The sequence below is a fragment of the Manacus vitellinus genome, unplaced genomic scaffold (genome assembly GCF_001715985.3).
Source record: "Manacus vitellinus isolate BGI_N305 unplaced genomic scaffold, ASM171598v3 scaffold_12_pilon, whole genome shotgun sequence".
NCBI classification, from domain to species: Eukaryota; Metazoa; Chordata; class Aves; order Passeriformes; family Pipridae; genus Manacus; species Manacus vitellinus.
Window position 1 is genome coordinate 12,437,242 of NW_021938949.1, and position 22,337 is coordinate 12,459,578.

General features: G+C 40.5%; 1 protein-coding gene across 1 annotated transcript in view; it reads left to right on the plus strand.

Moving 5' to 3' along the window:
• Positions 1–19,202: 19,202 nt before the first annotated feature.
• The window catches only part of SHISA9 (shisa family member 9), a 169,813-nt gene continuing 166,678 nt past the window's right edge, over positions 19,203–22,337 (plus strand). Inside the window, exon 1 of the mRNA XM_018067441.2 lies at positions 19,203–19,754. Coding sequence (XP_017922930.2) covers positions 19,231–19,754 — 524 coding nt within the window. The 5' untranslated portion in view covers positions 19,203–19,230. The remainder of the gene's footprint in view (positions 19,755–22,337) is intronic.

Here is a 22,337-nt window from a genome sequence, read left to right on the forward strand (position 1 = left end):
GGGACCTGCCCCAGAGATGCGCTGGCTTTTCAATGAGTAATAATAAAGTAATAGATCTGCGTCCCTTTCGGCTTGTTCCTAACCTGCGAACTGACGGAAACCGGAGTCATCTAAAAGCACTGACAGCTTTCCTCTGGACCTTGATGGGTTGTTCTCCAGGTCTGGTTTCCTCAGTGTTTACTCGCTCTCACGAAGTTGGACATCAACAGCAACGTCTCCTTGAAAAGGAAAAACAAGTTGTCTGGAAAAAGCGCAGGCACAGTGTCTCTGTGCCCACTCCGTGTCACTGCCCCCAGCCCGGGCGGGCCCTGCCTTTACCCGTGGCAGTGCTGGGCAGTGACCAGGGCCCACAAGGCTTCTGTTTTTCTCAGTACCAAGGTACACAGTCAGGTGATGACTGAAATACCTGGGTGACCCCTTGCAAGGCAATGTTTTCTTAATCCTTTCTGAACTGCGGTCCCTTTTTGACCCAGCGATACAGGAATGATAACATGGTTATGATTTCCCAGCTGAACAGCCGGGACCTGATTACTCTGCAGAGCTCTGAGTGCCTCTATTCATCGTGTGAAACCTGTCACTGACGTGCTAGATAAGGTTAATGTTGTCAACTAAAATGCGTTCCTATGGCTAGATTATTTTCCTCTCTGTAAAATGTGGGTATTATTATCCACAAATAAAAACAGCTTCAGTCCTGCTTGTAAACTGCTTGATAATCATTAGATGGAAAGTGCTAGAGGAAGTCTTTTTTATTAAGTAGTGTTTGTCAATTCTTCTCTTTATGAGGCAGCATGTGGTATATTAAGCAAATAAAAACTAAAGTGCATTTTTGAGTCTCAGGTGCAGCCCATCTAAATATCCTAACACCATCATAGGTGATCAAAATCTCATGGTGGAACTGCTCATGCTAATATAAGAGCAATTGGCTCAATCATGCAAAGAAATTTTTTACCTTTTCTGTTTCTTTTCCATTTTCTTCTCATCTGCTTAATGGGGCTGAGTAGCCATAAACCAGAATATGTGACTGCTGCGTGACTTCAGCTAAGCTCGGGATGAATTTTGCAAGTGAAATACCGTCAAGATCAGGCCAAGGAGTGTAGCAGGAACACGAGTGTTTTGGCAGGACAGCACAGTGTGGTTCTGGAGCGCAGGGCCCTGAGGTTGTGATCAGCACACCTTGGTCTCATTTCACCTGGTTGTGTTGCTAAAGGCAACCATTTTTCCTGTCAAGTCATGCATGTCTGAAAGATTGAATCACACCCGGCAGAGATGTGGATTCAAAGACCTTCTAGATTCATCTAAATCTCTGTAATTACACAGCCCTCTTTTTCCCAGGCGTGTGTAGGGGGCTCTCCTCCACGAAATTCTGTTGTCAGTACTGTACTCGATCTCTTTGCAGGATGGGTCACGGATGAGCCTTGGGGTGCTCAGCTCTTTGCAGGTGATGGGGAAGGTGAGCACGCAGCCTGCCTACGTTGCCTCCTCTTCAGATGGAATCCTCTGATATTATATCAGTGTTGAGTGTTGTCTGCTGTAATGAGGATACCACAAGGCATTTCCATTTTGTAATTTGAACACATTTTCTTCCGGTTTTGCAGCCTGAGTGCAGAAGTGTTTTCATCTGCAGAAATAAAGGGACATTTGCATATAAACATGAGAACTGAGGATGGGGACTGCGTGTGCAGGAGGGGGATTTCAGCTCTCTCCTGCTTCCTTTACTCTGCCAAATTTGAAGTATGCATTTTTGAAGCCAAGATCATGGACCAAGTACTATACAGCTAAACTTATTTTACTATGACTAAATCATTTAAAGTTACTACTGATCTATATTAGTTTAATATAGACTTTCATGGACTTATTCCAGATGAGGCCTAGATAAAGCAGCAGAATTTTGTCTTAGGACTTGATTTGTTATACAAAGTGTCATGAATATAATGGCACTGAATAAATAATTTACAGTAGCATGTGCCTGGTCTTATTTATAGAGTATAAATTGAGAATAATTTATATTAACTAACATAAAGTTCGTTTGAACATACAGAGGAGAATACATCATTCTGGAAGGCCATGCAGTACATTGAAAATAAGAGATAAAAAGTGGGAAATTGAGGCACTGAAAAGGAAATGCTTATATAAGATTTAGCTTTAATAAGGCCTGTGATTAGAATAGTGCAGATCAGTGGATTCCAGATCTTTTAAGACTTTCTCTAGTATGGATTAGGTCATGCTGCCAGCCCTTACAGGTCTTAACACCTTGGAAGTTCTGAAACATCCAGTAACAGACATGCTACTTTATTTCTTACTGCAGTTTAAAGGAAGCTTGTATGCACTTTGAGAGACATAGATAAAGAACCAATAAAACTAAGTATTAATAAAACAAGAAAATGATGCAAAAATTTACCGTCTCTATTGAGCAAATCATATAAACAGCTGTGGTGGTGCCTCCCCCTCTACCCTCAGTGGGGAGCAAAATAATCAAAAGCAGTGGTTGAAGGAGGGAATCGTTTTTCTATTGTCAGCAAATGACAAGATGAGAACAAATTACAAAATGGGAAGAGTACAAGAGGTGAAAAGGACATAACAAGGTTGGTCTAGACATTAGAATTAAAATTACAAAGCACAGCCAGATATGCAGATTTGAAAGCAAACCATTTCAATCTTATCCATACAGTAGAATGACTATGTGCCATCTGGAATTCAGGGAATCCAAGGAAGATCAGAGGTGTAAACAATACACACAGTGTTAACATCTGTTTTGAGTGTGTGCTGATATATATGAGTCCTTGAGGGATAAGTTAGAGAAAATAATGGAAATTGATAAAACCTAGTGATATAAAAAGGATCACACATAACTGTATTTGTTTAGAAAGAATATGGAATTACACACACTGAAAATAAATAATGCATACAATGTATTTTCTGTTTTCTATGAATCTCATTTTCCAGCTCCCATAAATCCTTGAACAGGACAGCATTCCCAGCAGATGTAACATTTTGGAAGGTTTGGCATATGATACAGCTCCTATTCTTCTCCCAGGAACAGCTAATGGATACAAATCAGTAAGTTCTGAAAACTTAGAGTAGTATCTCATCTATCTCCCACTCTAGCTCCTGTTCCATTGCTGAGCGTAAGACTCCAGGATGACTATGCCATTACAAATATATTTGGCAATCTGAGCCTAAAACATTACAGAATATGATAAAACTTAAGGTCTGCTTCTTTGATGTTCAATACAAACAGAAAATGAATTACTACACTAAAGAGTGCTATCCATGTTAAAAAAAGGTTCTGTTAATATTTGGCCTTGATACCATTTTCAAAGGACCCACAAAACAATACAAAAAACCATTAAAAGTGTTTTGTGCAAACCAGCTTAAAAAGATTGGTTGACCAGGACCAATATTTTGTTGCTAGGAAGGGAACAATGATGACATTGATTATTTCCACAGTAAAGAGTCTACAATGTAATTGATTTCTATCTGACTCATTTAGTGTGGGCAGGCTCCATTTGTTCAAGAAACCTGTAATATATTCCTTGAATCACTGTAACTATGAGAGATATAAAAGTTGATGTAATGAGTTAAACACACTATTTAACTCAATTTGTTTTGCACACTGAATTCCAGTTTCTGACACAGATACACATTCTATCTAGAGCTACTGGTCCTCTTTCTAAGATGTTTTGTTCATTTTGTGTGCTGCCAAATATTCAAGAGTTCTACTTTATTTAGGGTGCCTCTGGTTTTAGATTTCCCTGTCCTGAGATTTCATTTTCGGGTACACTGAGTACTTGCACCTTTCACTGAGTAATTGAGACCTGGACTGCCAGCAAATTAGAAAGTCATGACCAGTAAAGACTCCAGTGAATGAGAGAGCTAGACTACAAGCAATTATTTGATCTAGTGCATATTTTTGAAGCATTAAGTGTCTACTCCTGAAGAGCCATGGATGTCCGGGTCATGAGTTTGTACTGAAACTTCTAGACAGAAAAAATGCGTAGGAGTCCAGAAGGGCTAGAGCTAAGTGAAAAAACCCAAGGCTTTAATTGAAGTACCCATTTCCAAAGTTATGCAGAAAATTTGTCATTGACTGTCACCTCATCCTGAACTATCTCAGAACTTTGTGACTTAAATGTTCTCCAGAATTCGTCCTGTCAGAATTGGACAGCATTTGCCTTCTATCTAAAGTTTATGATTCATGCTGCTTATCAAGATCTGTCCAGTCACAAATGGAAGGGAATTAGGCATATAAATAAATATTTAGTCTATATACACACATATGTATCTGCGTGTTTTTAGAGTAGTACAGGTTTCAGGTATATACTATTTGACTTGGTCTAAGAAGAAAATCCAGATTTAAGAGTTTTTCTATCACATCTTGATCTCAAATTTGGACTTGTTGGACTTTTCTTATTTTAAACAAACAGATTTTCCACTAATGTACAAGCAAAAGCAGAAATCTGGCAGAAGAAGCAGTATTTAGTTTATGCATCTGTATGCATGACTCTCAGATTCCTTTCTCCTTCTTTGCTGATAAGTGACATTTTATTAAAAAAAAATAAAACCCCAGATGATCATTAAACACAGTTGCTATTTTTGCAAAAAAAAAAATAAATCAAAGAAGCAGCAATCCTTCAAGTATTAAAATTCAATAAACAGTCAGAGGACTTAGATTTTTTTCAACTAGGAGTACAAAAAGGACATTCTTGCTTTACTGTTACGTTGTTTAACCCAAAATGCATTGCAAATGTACTGGATGAATCTCTTTGTTTCCTTGCTCAAAGCAGAAATTTATTTTTCAGACTGAAAAACTAATTTTTAAATTACAGGTGACATGCAAGAGGTTCGGGTGTTTTGAAAAAACTGATACTTCCTGTTTCTTTATTTCTTTCTTTTCTTTTTTCTTTCTTTCCTTCTTCTATAGAGATTTCATCCTCTGTCAGAAAAGGGGAATTTTGTTTTGGTTCACCGAAATTTTAACCAAATATATTTTTGAGAAGCACACCTACATCACCACCTGACAAGACATAACACTGGATAGAAAGAAACAAGGACATCAGATTACTCTGAGGAAAAAAATAAGTGATTACAAAAAAGCTGTGAAAGAGAAACCACTGTCATACTACTTTGCAAAACTGTAGCTTCTGCTACAGAGTGAGGTGTGACACCACTGAAACGTCCTCTGTGTAAGTGGAAAAGGCACATCAATCAGGCAAATAAATCCTCTTCTTAATTGGCCTTCGTGGGTCCCAGACTGGCACTACTCTCTGCTCAAATCATTCTCTAAAGCAGCAAAGATTCTCTCAACTGCTGATGCAATCTCTTGCTAAGGCTGTGTTTTATGTCCCCTCAACTCTTCACAGAATTCTCGTGCACATTAGTATCCACTCCTATTGTGTGCCAGGTTTTGCATGGGAAATAGATCCTTAAACTGACTTTACCATCTGTGATGTCACTAATATAGCAGTCACTGAACTTCCTGAGATAGATGACTATGAAGGATGCATCTATTTTGCCACAGTTTTCTATAAAACAAAATGTTTTTCAGTAATTAAAGCTGGAGATGAACAAAGGAGGTACTCCAGGAAAAGCACAGATTAATTTAAGCATAAATGACCCATTTAAGGTTTTTTTTTTTTGTTCAAGTAATGACTGAAGAAAATGAGTTCAGAGACTGATGAAGGATGCTGAATAGGTAATTATCGCTATTACAAACCTCTTAGTTTAATTTGTAGGAAATGTGATTTGAAAATTAAATAGTACTTGATTTTTTTTAGGTTTCAGTGTGGACTGTCTTTCAGCTGTGTATAGCACTTTTGTTTTTTCAGAATTTCAAGGACCTTTCCTTTCTCATTAATGATTGTATGAGATAACCAGAAGAATCCATTTTTCAACAGTATTATCTCAGCAATAAATTACATTTTCCACTTCTCTCAAGTTCCTGGTCTAAAGATCTGTAGGTGTTTTACAGGCCTTGGGTAAAAAGAGATAAAGAAAAATCTGAACACAGGTAGAGGCACACAGAGGCTGATTTATGAGTCAAGACATAACATGCACCACAAAGCTTCTACTTTTAAAATTAATAATAGATGAGGACAAGACTGCATGCCCTACAAGGCAAATGTAATCCACCTGTTTTGTACTAGCCCTTCACTTCTGTCCTCCTTCATCGTGTTTGCAATGATTTTTTCAGATTCCTTCCAGTTGTACTTATTCATAACAAGTAAGGCAGTGACAGCAAACACTGTCTGTATTCCCAGAGTGGTGTTCTTTCACATTTTTAATGCTCCAGTATTTTTCAAACCTCTGTTACAAATGTAACAGAGTCCAATGTCCAACCATATAAAAGCAGGCTAATTGACAATAGAAAAGTGGCTTTCCTGCTCTTTGATTATTTTTTCTGGTTTAAAAACAATGGAGAAGTAAAATTTTATTCATGGAAATATTGCTTGGTCTTATTGATACATTCCTACATTTGCTGAAGGGTGATCACAATAAAGATACGTCCCCTGTACAGCAGGCAAAATATAAAAATTAACTGAAGTGCCTCTTCTCCAGATGACTTGGAGCCATTAAAGCTCATTTTGATGTTTGCCAGTTGGTTGCAGGCACAGGCAGCAGAGGATGTGTGGAAGCTGTGTGCTGTGTACAACAGGAGGCTAACGGGGCTATCAGTGCTTCACAGATTTACTCTGCAGCAAATTCACCCTGTGTCCTTGCAAAATAAACCATCCATTTCTGCTTGAGACACTCAGGCTTTAAAATCAGACAAAACTTACACCTTACTTAGGAAGCCTGGTCAGGCTCATTTAACAACATGGTGGAGACATTGTTGTTCCAGAGTGGCTCTGGGAGTGGGGAAAATTACCCAGTGTAATGCAGAGAAGCAGAGAGACTGGAGACCATTTGTCTGTAGGGATGCCCTCGACACACAGACATGGAACAAACCATGTTAAAGCATGACATCCTGGCAACACCCATTTGACAGCAGACAGCCTGGCTACAAACCTATGGTCTTGAATTTATGCAGTGCCATGGTCTTACTTTGTAGACCATGGCACTGGAATGAGTGATAAGACAGAAACAGCATAAAAGTAGTGAGGCAAGATTAACATTTTTGTTGAACATGGTGGGATGGATTCATCAACCAAAACAACTTTTTTGAATAATTGACTGTGCTGAATTTTTCATTTAGAAAAAAAAAAAGCACAACATTCATATGGTGCAATTACTGCAGTGTGAAACATGTTTGAACTAGAACAAGATAACTTTGTCATTGGGTAGGTAAATTCGTAGTGTCAGGAAATGTTCTCCTCCCCAGGTTCTAGGAATTATGTGCCTAACATTCTCTTGCAGCACACAGTACAAGCTACTATTAATAATATATCTATAGCTGAACATAAGGTATGGAGGGAGTATTTAAAATGTTTAATTATTCAAATGAAGGAATTAATTGACTGTGCCATTTTGCAGTTCCACAATATTTCTAAACATTAGAAGAGCTCAGCGTGCTAAGAAGAATATAATAACTGCCTAGGAGGAAATAAAAACTAAAATAACTAGAAACTGAATACTTTCCTAATAACTGAAGCTGTGGCTTACACACTGTATATGCTGTCATTTGGAGTTATAAATCAAAACCATGATACATTCCTATGTATTTGGGCTTCTGAATGGAAAGAAATTAGATAAGAAAAATATGAGCTAATCATTCCTAGTAGAGTGTGGTGTTTGCATATTAACAACCTAGCCAAGGCTCTCACAGGGATGGCAATGTTGCCAATTGGTGTTGGTATTTACCAAGTGATAGCAAGAAAATATAAATTTACTTTTACTGTATTTTAATGTTAGCATTAGCATACACAAAATCAGAGTAAGATGGGTGGTTATATAGGCATCTCCTCCCTACAAATCCTTTTTATTTAGTATTTTGGCATGAATGGAAGTAATTTTTTCAGGGAAAAGGTACATCACATCAATAAGTGCAATACAAGGCTTTGGTGTTTAGGCTTAGACTTTCAAGGGGTGTCTCCTTACTCCCATTTCAAGATGAGTTCCATAACTCAAAACGCTTTCAGAGTGACCTTTTGAGTGGCAGATGCCATAAGAATTATATTGTATTCCAGTGAAAACCTTGAAGAAAGGCCTTGAATGTTAACAAGTAATCACTGACTGGAGAGCCAGTGGAGTACATCGAGTGTTGTAGTACTCATACTTCTCCCCCTTCAGTTTTGAAGAGCAAAGTGAAGTCCAAATGATTCACATTTAGGATTTCTGAGACAACTGTAAGCAAGATGATATTGTGCTCACCAAAGAACCTCTCCTTTCTTTTTCTCTCCTTCCTTATATTAGTCTGGAGAAGCTTATTCCTCTCTCATTGTTTCTGTTAAGTAAACAAAATAAAACAAAACAAATAAATAATAATAAAAACAAACAAACAAACAAAACCTCACCCCAAAACAAACCAAAACCCACCAGAAAGCAACAGTGAAAAGAAATCCAGCACAAGTTCTTCTTATGCTGAGAAGCTCTAATTTGGTTCTGGTTAAATTTGGTTAATCAGATTTCTGCAACTCAAGCAAATAAAGAGTGAAATTCACCCTGGCTGAAAGGAGGCCTGGCCTCGTTTAGATCCATTAGAATTTCATCTAATACTCTCCCAGTAATTACTATTTCATCCAGCTTTTGAAGTGCAGCTGTTTTGGAATCATCCAGGTATATAAACAGATAGAATATTTCAGTAGCTGAAACACATTCAAAATTAATTTCTCAGTGGAAACACTGAATAAGAGGTTTATAAGATGTGGGGACTGGTGTCTGCTTTCCCCACAACAACAGTTCTTCCACCTCCTCTTGAGAATCCCTGGTTCTATTTGGGCAGGTGAAAGATCAGCACCTTGTCAATACCAAGGACACAAAGTAGTTTAAAATGCAATGACATTCTTGGGCAATGCAACTGGGGAGAATCTGTACATTCAAAATAGCAATGCTTACTATTGGAAACTTAGTAAATATCTCGAGAAAGATTTTGTGAATCAATGAGATTGCTATTAGTTTTCACACCTTTCCTGTGAGAAAAGAGAATTGCAATATTTCTGGGTTCTTACATAACCTAGTCTAGCAAGTATTTATCTCATCGTATAGATAAAAAAACCTCAAATCCCTCATCCTTAAATAAATCCTATATAAATAGAAAAAGTGCAAGTTAGAAGTTAACTTTGAGGGCTTTCTGCTTGATCTTCTGAATAATAAATCTCACCTGAACAAATATAATAATACCATTCTGGGTAAAACTTGTCTATGATGACTGAGCAGACAGATAAATAAAATATTTTTTTACCAAGAAGGGGAACTCACATTTATTTATCAGCTAGGGTTTAGGGGAGGGTTTTTTCAAGAGAATAATAGGCCGCATGAGTGTCATTTCTGAAAAAATTTGTGCACCTCTTATACAGTTTAGACTAAATCAAGGTAAAGTAAATCAAAGTAAAGAGAGCATTTTGTGGTTTCTGCAAGTAAATTTGTAAAGACCAACAAGACTCAACAGATTTTTAGGACAAAATCATAAACTTGTTGTGGTGAACACCATGATGTGTGGGGGAGGAGGGAGAAGTGCCAGCTGGATCCATCATCTATCTTGGCATTTATACTGTGTTCATCACCATGGTATCAAAACACCTTTACAAGCTCTAAGTGTAATCACATAAAGGATCTCTAGTTTCTCCTCATGTCCTAGGAGGGATGGCTTTGTTGTTGTTATCATCACTGTTATTATTATTATTATTAAATAGGTGGGGGAAAATAAAGGATTTTACATTCTATTTGTAAGGAGGTGAATTTGTAATTGTTTCAATATCATCAGGGAATCAACTTCACACCTGTATGTGAGTTGCCAAGAAAATTATATCTGTCCATGGTATAGAGATGCCTCTTCCCTTGTCCCAGAGCATTCCAGCTGTAGTGAAGGGTCATGAAGTCAGTGAGAAATAGCCCTCAACCTCTTCACTGTCAGGGCCCAGAGAAGTTGCTCAGGATGGGTGGGCAGGAAGGTACAAACAAGGCTTGTTGGATATGCTGCTGATTTTTATTGTTTCCCCAGCAGTGTGGGCAGATTCCCCCAGCTGTGCCAGAGCTATCCCTATCCCTATCCCTATCCCTATCCCTATCCCTATCCCTATCCCTATCCCTATCCCTATCCCTATCCCTATCCCTATCCCTATCCCTATCCCCCTATCCCTATCCCATCCCTATCCCTATCCCTATCCCTATCCCTATCCCTATCCCTATCCCCTAATTCCTATCCCTAATCACCTACCATCCTATCCTATCCCTATCCCTATCCCTATCCCTATCCCATCCCTATCCCTATCCCTATCCCAGTGCCAGCAGAACATGCCTCCTTTGGGCTTCCAGAGACTGATGCACTAGATGACCAGAGAGCTTGGTAAATACATTTTCAGCAACATACAGCTGTCTGCACAGGACCCTAAAGGTGCACAGTATGTGAAAACATTAATTCCTTAAATATTTCTACATTCTCTAATATAATAAACATCAGAATGTGGCCTTTGTTGTTTTTGTCTTGACCTTTTCCTTTATGGTTTTTCTTTTCTTTTCTGTATCCTTTAATGTTAGATTTTGGGTTTGCTTTCATTAGGAATAACACTAGCATTTTAAAGTGACCCCATTGAAACAAATGGAATCTTATGTCCTATAAAGAACATCTCAATGAGAATAAACTTATAAAATCTTGTTCCTTAGAGTGGACTCTTCACTCTAAGATTTCAATGGTAATATTCCAGTTAACACTAATGAGTCAAGACTTTGTCCTTTGCATACAGCTGTCAACAAGCAACTAATGAGACCCAACAGACCTAACACTAAAAAAATCCTTTGCAATGAGATGAAAAGGTTAAAAACTGGACCCAGGTTGAGGCTTTACATGGAGGATCTATTTCTGATCTTGCTGTGCAAGTGTTTTGGTGTTTTGGGTTTTGAGCTAAACATTATGACCGAAACAAGTGAGATAACTGGTATTAGAGTTATCTGTTCTTTTTCACTTATGGCCATTGTATGTGTTGAAATACTTGCATTGTTTGTGTAGGAAAGTGATCCTGTTGTTCAGCCATCTAAATTGTCTGTTTGGTCATCATATTGTCAGGGCTCACTTCAACTGTTCTAGTTTGCATAGAAATTACATGCAATTTCCTTTAAATTTTCTTATTTTTTCTTTTTAAAGAAGATCAATCATTATATTCACAGGGAGAAATTGTTAAACTGGAAAATCCTATTTAAGAGTTCAAGGTGTATAGAAATTACAAAATTGACTTTAAAGAGGCCAGCTTTCTGTCAGGTGTGTGGGAGTGAGTGACAGACTAATTCCCACACACCCAAGAAAATTTTGAATTGTCCTTTTACCAAGTATTCTGTTACAACCAGCCCTATATATGTGTGTATATATATAATAGTAAGTATATATAAAAATAGGTATGTGTATGTAAATATATAAGTAGATATAAATATAGAAGTATACATGTATAATAAATATAATTTTTATATATATATACAATTTCCATATTACACAGAAGTATTCCATTTGCAGCTTCTTTACATTTTACTCCAAAGTAACTTGGCTATTTAAATTACAGATTAAATAATCCATTATGAAAACTATACTCTCTGATGCTAATTTTTTTTGGATCAAAAAATGTGCTTTACCTTATTGTACTCTGTAATAATCTCCTATATCTGTGTTAGGGAGCAGATATCCTAAATATGTTATTAGCAATAGATTATATTTAGCAGATTAGATATAATCTGCTGGTTTAAGTAAACACTGTAACAAAAAGATACCACTGGAATCTGCTGTCAGCATCTTTTTGCACCACTTCTTAAGACTCCCTAATGTGCATTTCACATTACAGTTTAAATCCTTTTATTTGTCCTATTATTTACCCAGCTGTGGGATCACTGCACTTTCACAATAATAAAAAACCTCTAGGCACATATATGTCATAAAACCACCAAAAAAAAAATCAAAAATATGCTACTACACATTATTTACTCCAAGCATTAACTTTTCACTTTAGTATTGACTTGATGCAAAGAGCAGGGAAACTAGATTGATGCCTTTTCATTCAGAGGGTATTACAGAATAGCTAGAGAGATGTTCTAGATAGATATTCCAATTCTGTAGGTATAAAAGAGTTGCACTGTGCTGAGAAATATCAGTGATGAATGCTGTTATCATAATCAGAATGCTCTCTAGAAAGAAAACACAAGGAATCACAAGGAATGGCAGTTACTCTTCCATCTTGGAATCTTCATGGGTTTTTAAGCATCTGTCAGGATACCTGGTTGATAGATTGTTTCTTCTCACTGGCTCTCATGCTGAAGGACAGAGAAGCAAATCCCTCTGGAGCCAGCTCAGTACTGCTCTTTACATTTGGCTGTCAAGTGGAGTCAGGAAGGGACAGTCGCTGCCATCTGCCTGAAAGCGTGGTCTGAGACCTGTACTGGTGTTTGTGCACATCAACAGTTTTCCAACATATGTGCCTAAATTTAGTTTCTGAATTCATTATTGGGCTTTCAAATATGTGACCTGGTTTCCAGAAGTACTGACCACTCAGACATCTGGTGATTTCATGTAAGTTGTGATTATTCAGCATCTCTTGAGCAAAATCACTCAGTGCAGTTTCCATTTTAAATCAGTGTGAAGACAGTTGTTGAATTCAATACATAGTGAGTTGGTCTGTGGATGTTTAACCTTTGGCAACCACATTTGACACTCTTGTCCAGGCATTGTAATAACATAAGTGAATCTGATAGCCTCCAGAAAACTGGTGACAGCATCACCTGACAGTGACAGCAGTGTCACAGAATTAAAGAGGAATCACAGAACTCAGACTGTTATTACTTTGTACCTCTTATTTAATCTGTCTTGTGACTTACCATTTTAAAATCCTGAGCATCTTCTAACAGTTAGCATCCTTTAAAAATGGAACTGTCAGAGAAATTTTCTTATTCATAAATCTGAAAGTTCCTACATCTATATATTAGTACTATATGTAAGACTAAAAATAAACCAAGCTTTGGATGGGCATGTTGTGACAATGATGCAGAGAGACATCATTAAAGCTTATTATCAGGGAAGCACACTAAAAAGGTCTAATTTTCAGTAAGAACTTTTGATTTTGGTTGCTTGACAGTACATTTTGGAAGACATGCAAAATATATGGTGGCTAAAATATTTTGTTAGTTAAGTAGTACAGCAACTTTACATTTATGTGAACAGCAAATTCTTCCCTTCTGAGGTTTACAGCTCACTTCTATAGCCCTTGAGGGTTATTAGTGCTAAAACTGGCAGACTTTAACTGACTCATTAATTTGACTTCTTGTTCTCTCTTCCATCCAAGGATGTTCCAGGCCTGAGGAATGCACATTCTAGACTAAACTTGTTTACCTCTTTATCTCAGTGACTGAGCAGTTTTAGAAGAGGTATTGGTTAGATGAGCTCCTCAGTTGTTCTAACATATGCCAGAGTCAGACAGCAGAGGATCAAAAAATTTTCTCTGCTCTGTGTCCTCTTCTGTGTCTAAGCACAGCTTCTCTATGCTCAGATACAATATACAGCCTATTATACTCCCTTTAACCTTGACAATTTTTAATGCTATTTTAGGCCTGCTTAGAAAGACTTTCTTTCTGCTTTGAAAAGCTGAACTCATAGGAACAAAGGTGGCTTGGTTTTCAGTTGGAAGGATACAAAAGCACTTCCAATTTTTTTGATCCTTTATAGCCTTTTTTTCTTTCTTTTTTTTGTTAACAAGACAAAGATTTTGTTGGCATGACTTTGGAATGAGCTGCAGAGCCTTCTCTGTCAGCTGCAGTAATCCTCAGACACCTGGCCAATCACTCCAGATCTAAATTCCATGACAGTCTAATTTATAACAAGCAGAAACGTACTTTGTTCACAGGTACTTGCAATCCTGTTACCATTCAAAAGTACCATCAGTTTTGCCAAAGACAGAACCTGACTGGCAGCTCTCCTTGTTCCGAATCAAAGCAAGAGCTGTGCAACAGGTGAACCTGAGGGCACAACTCATTTTTCAGCTGTACTGCTGGAAGCTGCTTTAGACAGGTTGGCACTTTTTTCCACTGCTGTATACTGAAGACATTTGCAGTATACATGTATTTCCTCTTGTATATTTGCAAGTACTCCATTTACCTCCTAAATTTATCTGAATTTTTCTGAAATTCCTTTGAATTAAACTGAAGCTAAAAAGAACTCTCAGGATTTCCTGAAGTCCACTCCAAATCTGGATGCTGTCACTGCCTGCCTCAAACTCAATTGTAATTACTACAGTTTTGGTTTCACAAGAAGACTGAAGAGAAAAATATTAGGTTATAAAGGTAATTTCTACATTATAGAATTGCAATAAATTATATTCCTCCTCAGTGAGCCATAAAAAAAAGTCTCATGGTTTTTTATTCATGCAGTACCTCCTGGCTCATTAAGATCTCTTGATGGTGATCCCTTTGCTACATGCAATGTATATTTTTTCAGACTTGATGACAATAACTAAAAATGCTCAACGTCTGTGAGATGTTCCTGTTAAAGTTTCTGTGCATTAATAAATATATAAGATCAAGCTCCTTCTGTCCTAGTCTGAATGTGCATCTTTTTTAATGAAAAGGGAAAGCTTAGTTTAAAAGACGTGTGCTCAGCAATTATGAGAGGAGAAGTATATTTAGTGTCAACACAGTGCAGGTTGGGATTTCACACGTTGCTGCTCTGATATGATATTAATGATTGCAGTTACTGGTTAAAGGAGCAAAGCCTTATGAAGTGTTCTCTGTAACTAAAAGAAAGGTCTAAAACAAAATGCATTTTGGCCAATCAGCCAGACTAATACCAGTGGGAGAGAACACCCCTCACTGGGCAATGTCAGAACTTGGGAGAAGCAAATGGAGCTGTCTGGTGCATGCTAATTCAAGAATGTAGAGCTGTCCAAAGCAAACTTCTGTATTGTGTCATTCAGGACTGTTTACAATATTTGTAAACCATGGAACTGTATTTATAAACATAAAGTTGTTTGTAGCCTCCTTGTTAAAACACATTTTGCTTCTTTAACTCATGTTTGCTAAGACACCTTTTATTCTTGAACAGTGGACACCTTCTAATGTTTACCTGTGCTTTTACAGACCAGTGATTGCAGCCCTGCTGCCAGTCAGTCTGCTGAGGTAGAATCATCACCTCTTTTGTTTTCCACTGGCAATACATTTTGTATCTATATATCCAGACATGCCACTTCAGTAGGAAAACACTACCAAGGAAGCAGACATTGACTGCTTCATTCCAGTTTCCACATGACATTTCTTATCACAAAATACCTTTCACATCAATACTGTCTGAGATCAGGCCTGTCTGGCTGCTTTTTCTGACAGATTCTCACAGCTCTGGAATGTCTGTTAATAATAATGATTGAGCTATATGGCATTTCTTGGGAATTAATGGTTGGCTAGAAAGCTCCATTGAATCAGTGCTCAGCAAAGGACTACTTTCTCTAGCAGGTAGTCAGTCCCAGAGAAATACTCAAAGGTTATCAACATCGTTATTATTAAAAAAAATAAATACAGAAGTAAAATTAAATATAGAATTTGGAACATAATAATTGCAATTGCTCTGTACATTCTAACTGTTCTATACTCTTCAGATTTGTCACCACCTCAATGTTCAGGTTAACTCATTAATTTTCTCTCCTAATTTCACGCCTTTTCAAACTCTCTTACTTACATAAAAACACTCCTGCAAGAATCAGTTCTAAGACTATGTACAATTCCACACAGAATTCAATATATAGAGTATGAGTCTATATGCATTTATATAACTGCCATGTGACATGAATACACATTGCTACAGAATTTCCCAGAAAAAAGTGCTTGTTTTCTATCTTAAAGTTGAACAACAAGCATTGCCATTGATTCATATTGTCTTGGTGAAAACAAGTCAAAGAAATTAGAGGAAAAAGATAATAAGAATTCTGTATAAGGTTGGTGCCTAAAAGAATTTCACTTAATTAAATGGATGTGCACTTGAGTAAAGACAACTCTGCAGGTTCTAGTTGAAACATTCACCCTCTCAGTTGTTTCAGAGGCAAAATACATTCCTTATGGGATAAATCTGTAGAAAAGTAGGTAATTATTACTTACCTTAAAGCAATGTCAAAGGGAGAGGTCTTGAAATTCTTGAAGTCTTGAAAGTGATGATGATGGTGCTAAACTGGGAAATCTTTTCATGTTTCTCAGCTTCTTAGACACAACTAAAATAAATGAGACATTTATTGACTGACTTAATGGAGAAAAACTTTATAACATCACGCAAAAAACCCAAGGTTTGTCTCAGTACTGTGTGTAATACACATTTCTATCAACTAGTTTTCTTGTTTCCATTATTATAATTAATGAGTTTATGTTTTGATCAAGCAGGTGTTCTTACAACTACATGCTATGAAGCCATTAAAACACAAAACTGCAGGTCTGGTAAAAAGGGTTTGTGCCCCAGTCTAGAACAACTCCAGTTCATTATTGGAATTTTAAGACATGGTACAGCTAAAAATAACTTCACTGATAATACAACTAGCAGGCTCAGAGAGCTCAACAACTAAAGTAACATATTATTAGGGATAGCATGATTTTTGGGTTCCACAGGTCTGATCCAAAGCCTCTTGGTGCCATAGGAAATATTTTTTTTCCAAGGAGCTTTAATCATCCTCATGTTTTTCCCAAGCATATGTTACTTAGGGTCGAATTCTGATCTCATGGACCTGAATCCCAGAGATGTTAGGTTCTAGCCTAAATCCTTTGGGCTTCTTTTTTATATGGGGATTCTTAAGGAAAGCCCCAGGAACTTAGCGAAACAAGAAACTTGTACCATATTTAGTCAGGATTAATCACCCATAAAATAAATCGGGTTTTGATGTTATTATTTCCACACATGTATAGTACTAATCATGCAAAATATTTAAGCAGCTTTTTAGCCATCAAATCAACAGGGGAACTTGCATAATCTTAAGCGCCTGACAGGACTGGACCTGAAATGTCTCTAGATGCAATAATAAGTATGGAAAAGATTCATTTTTTGCAGTATTTTCAGCACTAACTGCATCACAAAGTGTTAAATAATAAATAATAGCAGAGAGAAGTATACACGAGGGAGGAATGATATGATTTCAGAGGAGACTTGAAAGGGGATGTTGATGAGGTGGAGGTTTTAAGAATTAAATATTAAAAGCCAAAAAGACTGGTTTTGGCTGGGGCTGATTGTTTTTCTCTGCTAAGAAATAAAGGGGCTTTCTAACCTACCTCCTGGACAAAGATGCAAGGCTTACTGTCAAACTGTTCAGTGGAATCATCACTGTACTTAGAGTCTATTTTTAAGAGAAGGCAAAGGATCGCAATTAGCTAACTACAGCCCTCTCCGATTCCAAACGTCTGCTTTGTCCTCTGCCTCACCTTTCTGTTTATTTACCGCCTAACAACTCCACACGGACTTGGCCGAAGTTCCTGAAGAGCGCCAGCGATACAGTGGGAGAGGGAGGGCGGGCTGGCCCTGCAGAGCCCCGGCACACCAGCCCCTTCCCCAGGGCCCACAGCAGCCCGCAAGGCCGCAGCAAGGCAGCCACAGACATGCCCCGAGGAGAAGGGAAGCTGCTTCCAGCACCAGCCCACACTGTTAAATCACGCCATAAGGGGCTTATTTCCTACATTTGGTGGCAGCATAGTATTCAGGATAATATTATTGCTACTTGCACAGGTTACTGCCGAACCGAAAGGCAGAGATGACAGAGTTAAATAACAGGGATGGAGAGTGAATCACTAAAAAGTCTTTCCCAGAGTCAGTTCTCTGTTTGGGGGAAGTTATTCCAATTCCGTGTCTCGCAAACAACCCGCAGCTTCGCTGTGTCCTCCGGAGCCAGCCGACTGACATTATAGAGAGATTTTTAAATAAATGATGTGCAGGGGCAGCTCATGTTTAGCAGACAAAGCCCCGCGCGGCTGCAGGGAGCGCGAGCACCGCCGTACCTGTGCTGGGCGCGCCGGGGCGAGGGCAGCGCCCGCTCCCGCCCGGGCGTAGCGGAGGTGCGGCCCCATGGACGCCGCTCCGCCCGCAGCACCTGCCTTTGCCTCGCAGGTGAGTGGATCTCCGGGGACCGCTCGGGGAGGAGTTACCGGGGGAAGGAGCGCTCTACTCGTCGGGAGAGGGACGCGCCGCTCTCCTCCCGCGGAGCTGCCCCGGGCTCGCCCGAGGAGCCCACCCCGCCCTGCCCGGGCTGCCCTCACCCCCCGAGCGCGGGGCGGGAGGAAGGACGGGACGAGGAGGCGCTCCCGCGCGGTGGGAGACGCACCTGTGGGGAGCGGGAAGTGTCTTATGTAAGGGATGGCGGGGAGCGGGGCCGAGGCGGGGGTCGGCTCTGCGGCGGGGGGAAAGCCCCACAGAGGGCTGGGAGAGAGGGAGGAAGAAGGAAGGAGGGAGAGGGAGCCCGGCAGGAGGACGGGCGGGCGCGCAAGCGGGCTGGGCTCGCCGGGCTGCACCGCGCTCTCCCTCACGGCGCATCTCCCTTTCCTTCCGGCCGGCTGGATGCCGCGGCGAGCCCGTCCAGCCCCTCGCGCCTGCCCCGGCAGCCCGGCCCCGGGCGGGGCTCGGCGGCTCTCTGAGGAGTTGTGCGAGGGGACCGCGCCGGGCTGCGCGGGGAGGCGGGCGGTGGGTGCTCCAGGCAGCGCGGGGAGGCTCCTCGCTCGCCTCTCGCATCCTCCCGCCCCTGCAGCGCCCTCGCCTCACCTCCCGCTGCGGCCCCCCACGCCCCCTTTCTTCGCCAGCCCGGCGCGGTGCCCCGCACGCCGCCGCCACCTCCACCCCTCGGTCCTCCTCCTCCTCCTCCTCTCTACCTTCTCCTCCTCCTCCCGCGCTCCCTCTCACGCGCGCTTCCGCTCCACAAGTGCCGCGCGGTCGCTCCCCGGGAGCGCAGCGGGGACGGGCTGCGGACCCTGCCGGGCGGCGGGACCCTGCCCGGCCCGTCCGGGGCTGTCCGTGGTGCTGGAGGCGAGCGCGGGCTGAGCGGCCGCCCGGCCCCTGACGGAGCCCCTTTATGTCAGCTCCTGGCGCAGCGCAGCATCCAGCAGCTCGAGCGGCGGCGGCGGCGGCAGCAGCATCGCTGAGCCGGGCTGGGAGGCAGAATGGAAGGCTTTATTCGGCTGCTCTTCGGCTACTTGGTGGCGGACCTTCTCACGCTGGTGTGTCGGGCTCAGGAGAAAGCTGGCCAGCAGCTGGGGAGCTTTGTGGTGCTGTCGGGAGGAAACCACTCCAGCCTCGGGGAACAGCTGGACCCCTCCGAGCCACCTCCCACCCCAGACTTCTGCAGGGGCTACTTTGACGTGATGGGGCAGTGGGACCCCCCCTTTAACTGCAGCTCGGGGGAGTTCATCTTCTGCTGTGGCACTTGTGGCTTCAGGTTTTGCTGCAAGTTCAAGAAGACAAGGCTGGATCAAAGCACCTGCACGAACTATGAGACACCATTGTGGATGAACACTGGGAAGCCTCCTTCCCGCATAGACGACCCTCTGCATGACCCTACCAGGGATAAAACCAACCTCATTGTCTACATCATCTGTGGGGTTGTAGCAGTCATGGTGCTGGTGGGGATCTTCACCAAACTAGGGCTGGAGAAGGCACACAGACCCCAGCGGGAGCACATGTCCAGGTAAGGCTGAGTCCCAGGCAGCAGGGTCCCCTTCCCCCCTACCTCCTGCCCAAACCCTAGAGAGGAGAGAGGAGCCCGTGTGTTCCTGGGAGACAAACAGCTCCTGCCAGGCAGCTGCATTCCCCTGCAAGGCGACCAACAGAGACCAACTTTGCTGAGCAGAGCTCCTGTGGTTCCCCCAGCCCAGGTAATCAAAGTATGTGCATTTGAGGAAGACTAGGAATAACTGTGGAATCTGCACAGACAGTAGTGCATTTTTATCTGCAGTGCCTGACCCTCTCCCCAACAGGATCCAGCAAGTGTTCCCGGATATACTGTGCGTGAATAGAAAATCAAAAAAAAATTCTGAAACCAGCAACACTGAATTATAGAAAGGCTGATGGGTTCCCTCTTCCAACTGTTTCAAAGCTTGGAAAATGTTTTTACTTCTCAACAGAAGGATGTAAACAAATGCCATCTCACCCTCCCTCTCCAGCTGCAAAATGTTTTTTGGCAGGACCTTCCCTACTCCCCCAGCCCTTGCAAGTGTGTGAGCTATTTGTAAAATTTCTAAGCTGTGAAAATGAGTCAGGGTGGAAGGGAAGAGGAAGACACAAAAAGGAAAAGCTATTGTAGAATTTCTTACCATTTTTTCAGTTACTGTTGAGAGGTAAAAAATGGAATATGAAAGTCTTGTCTCATCCATGTGTGCGTGTGTTATAACTCTGTATCCACGGTGTAATGGCTGGATTATATCAAAGAGAACCTCCCCCACCTAGAGTTAGACATGCTGTGTACCATCTACTCCAGATCCTGGCTGCCTAGTGGTGGATAAGCAGGTGGGCAACTCGGGACAGAGCCCAATGGCTTTAACAACATATTCCAAACCCAGATTGTCACAGCAGTTCAAAATCAAGGCATAACACATTTGTCAAGTTTGCAGCCTGTCTGATTCTTTATGCTAATCCCAGGCACATGAAAGTAAAGCAGATGGGAGAAAGGCATTAAAAAAGGCAAACAGCTCCATTAAAGAGTCTAAATAGATCCCAGCATATTGGGCAACTTTAGTGATGAAATGCAATGAAAGGATACCTTCTACTGGACGTGCAGTGTGATAGAAAGCTTCCTCTTGCCCTGACTACTCTTGGTGTAGCTCACAATCTTTAAAGCTTAGATGAAGAGTCATCTTTGAAAGACAGTCCAAGAGATCAACTCAACACCTGGAGCCTTATTTTTTTACTGAAGTTTCTGCGTGACTTTTTGATTAACTGCTTGTCTTGAAACGAACAGAGAAAGTCACAGAAATACTCCTGCAAATGCACCACCAGTTCACGAGCTATTAATTGCTATTTATAAACTGGCTGATATAGATACGCTTTTACTACCGAGGGAAAAAGCACACTGCAGAAATTTTAGTCAACACCGTGTGTCAGTGACACTTCTGCAAAGATGTTTTTTGTTGAGCAAGGTATGATAAACCCTTAGACATTTAGAATATTCTCCACAACTAAACTGAGAAAAAGAATACAAAGGTCCCAATTTATTTTTTAAGTACTACTCTTAAACTACAGAGATCTTTTGGCAAAAGCTCTCCCTTGCTTCAGCCTCTCTCTGTAGTGTCTTCGTGCAGACAAAAAAGCAGGGCTTGTAAGAGTCACAAAAACCAGGACAGAGGGAAGTTGTACCCATCCCTGCTTCTTATGGCTTAAATAGGTCCTGTTTCTATGAGTAGAAATATTTGCTACCTAAAGTACAGGTGTGAAATATTCTGAAAGGATATTCTGTTTTAGTTTCTGGAAATAGAATTACGGGGGATTGGAAAATCATTGAAGTCATCCTGATGTCCTTCAGTCATGTACACTGAAGATCAGGTTTCTTGGAGTGGTTCTTAGAAAAGGTCCTCTGTTACCCTGATTATTTAATAGTATCTGAGATCTCGTACTTTTCTTGCCATGAAAATGTTCAAGTCAGGATTATATAGAAACTTGGAAAGTCATGATCACATGGAAAAACAGTCACCCACTCAGCACACATAATAGCTAGTCATGTTCTGAAAAAGCAGTGCTATAGGTTTTTTTTTTTAAAAGTTCTCACACTCCTATTACAGCTGTGTGGTGGGTTTACCATTAATTTGAAAAGGAATGAAGTTCTTAAATCCCTTTGGCAACCTACAAATATAATCATTGAGTGAAGAGTTGAAGTAACCTCTTAGTCCTCAAATGTGTGTTTAACTAAAACATTTAATTCTAGCTCATTTTACACTATTAATGTCCTGGAAAAAAAGCTGCAATGCTTAAGAAATAATTCACCTGTTCAAATATTTAACAGTACCAACAATCAATATAATATGCACCCTATATTCATATTCACCTTCTTTTATAACATTCATCATTGCAATATCAAAAAAAAAAAATCCCAAAAAATAACATATATGGGGTTTTTTTCTGTGCTGAACCTTATTAATAAGCAGAAGTATAATGCATCAAGAGTGTCAGGTAGGCCAAAGTAAAAGTACTAAGTGTTACTCCATTTTGGCTGGCAGCAAGAAACACACAGATGCTGATTTGTCATCTGTTTCCTTAGCTAAGATTGTCTCCTTTCCCT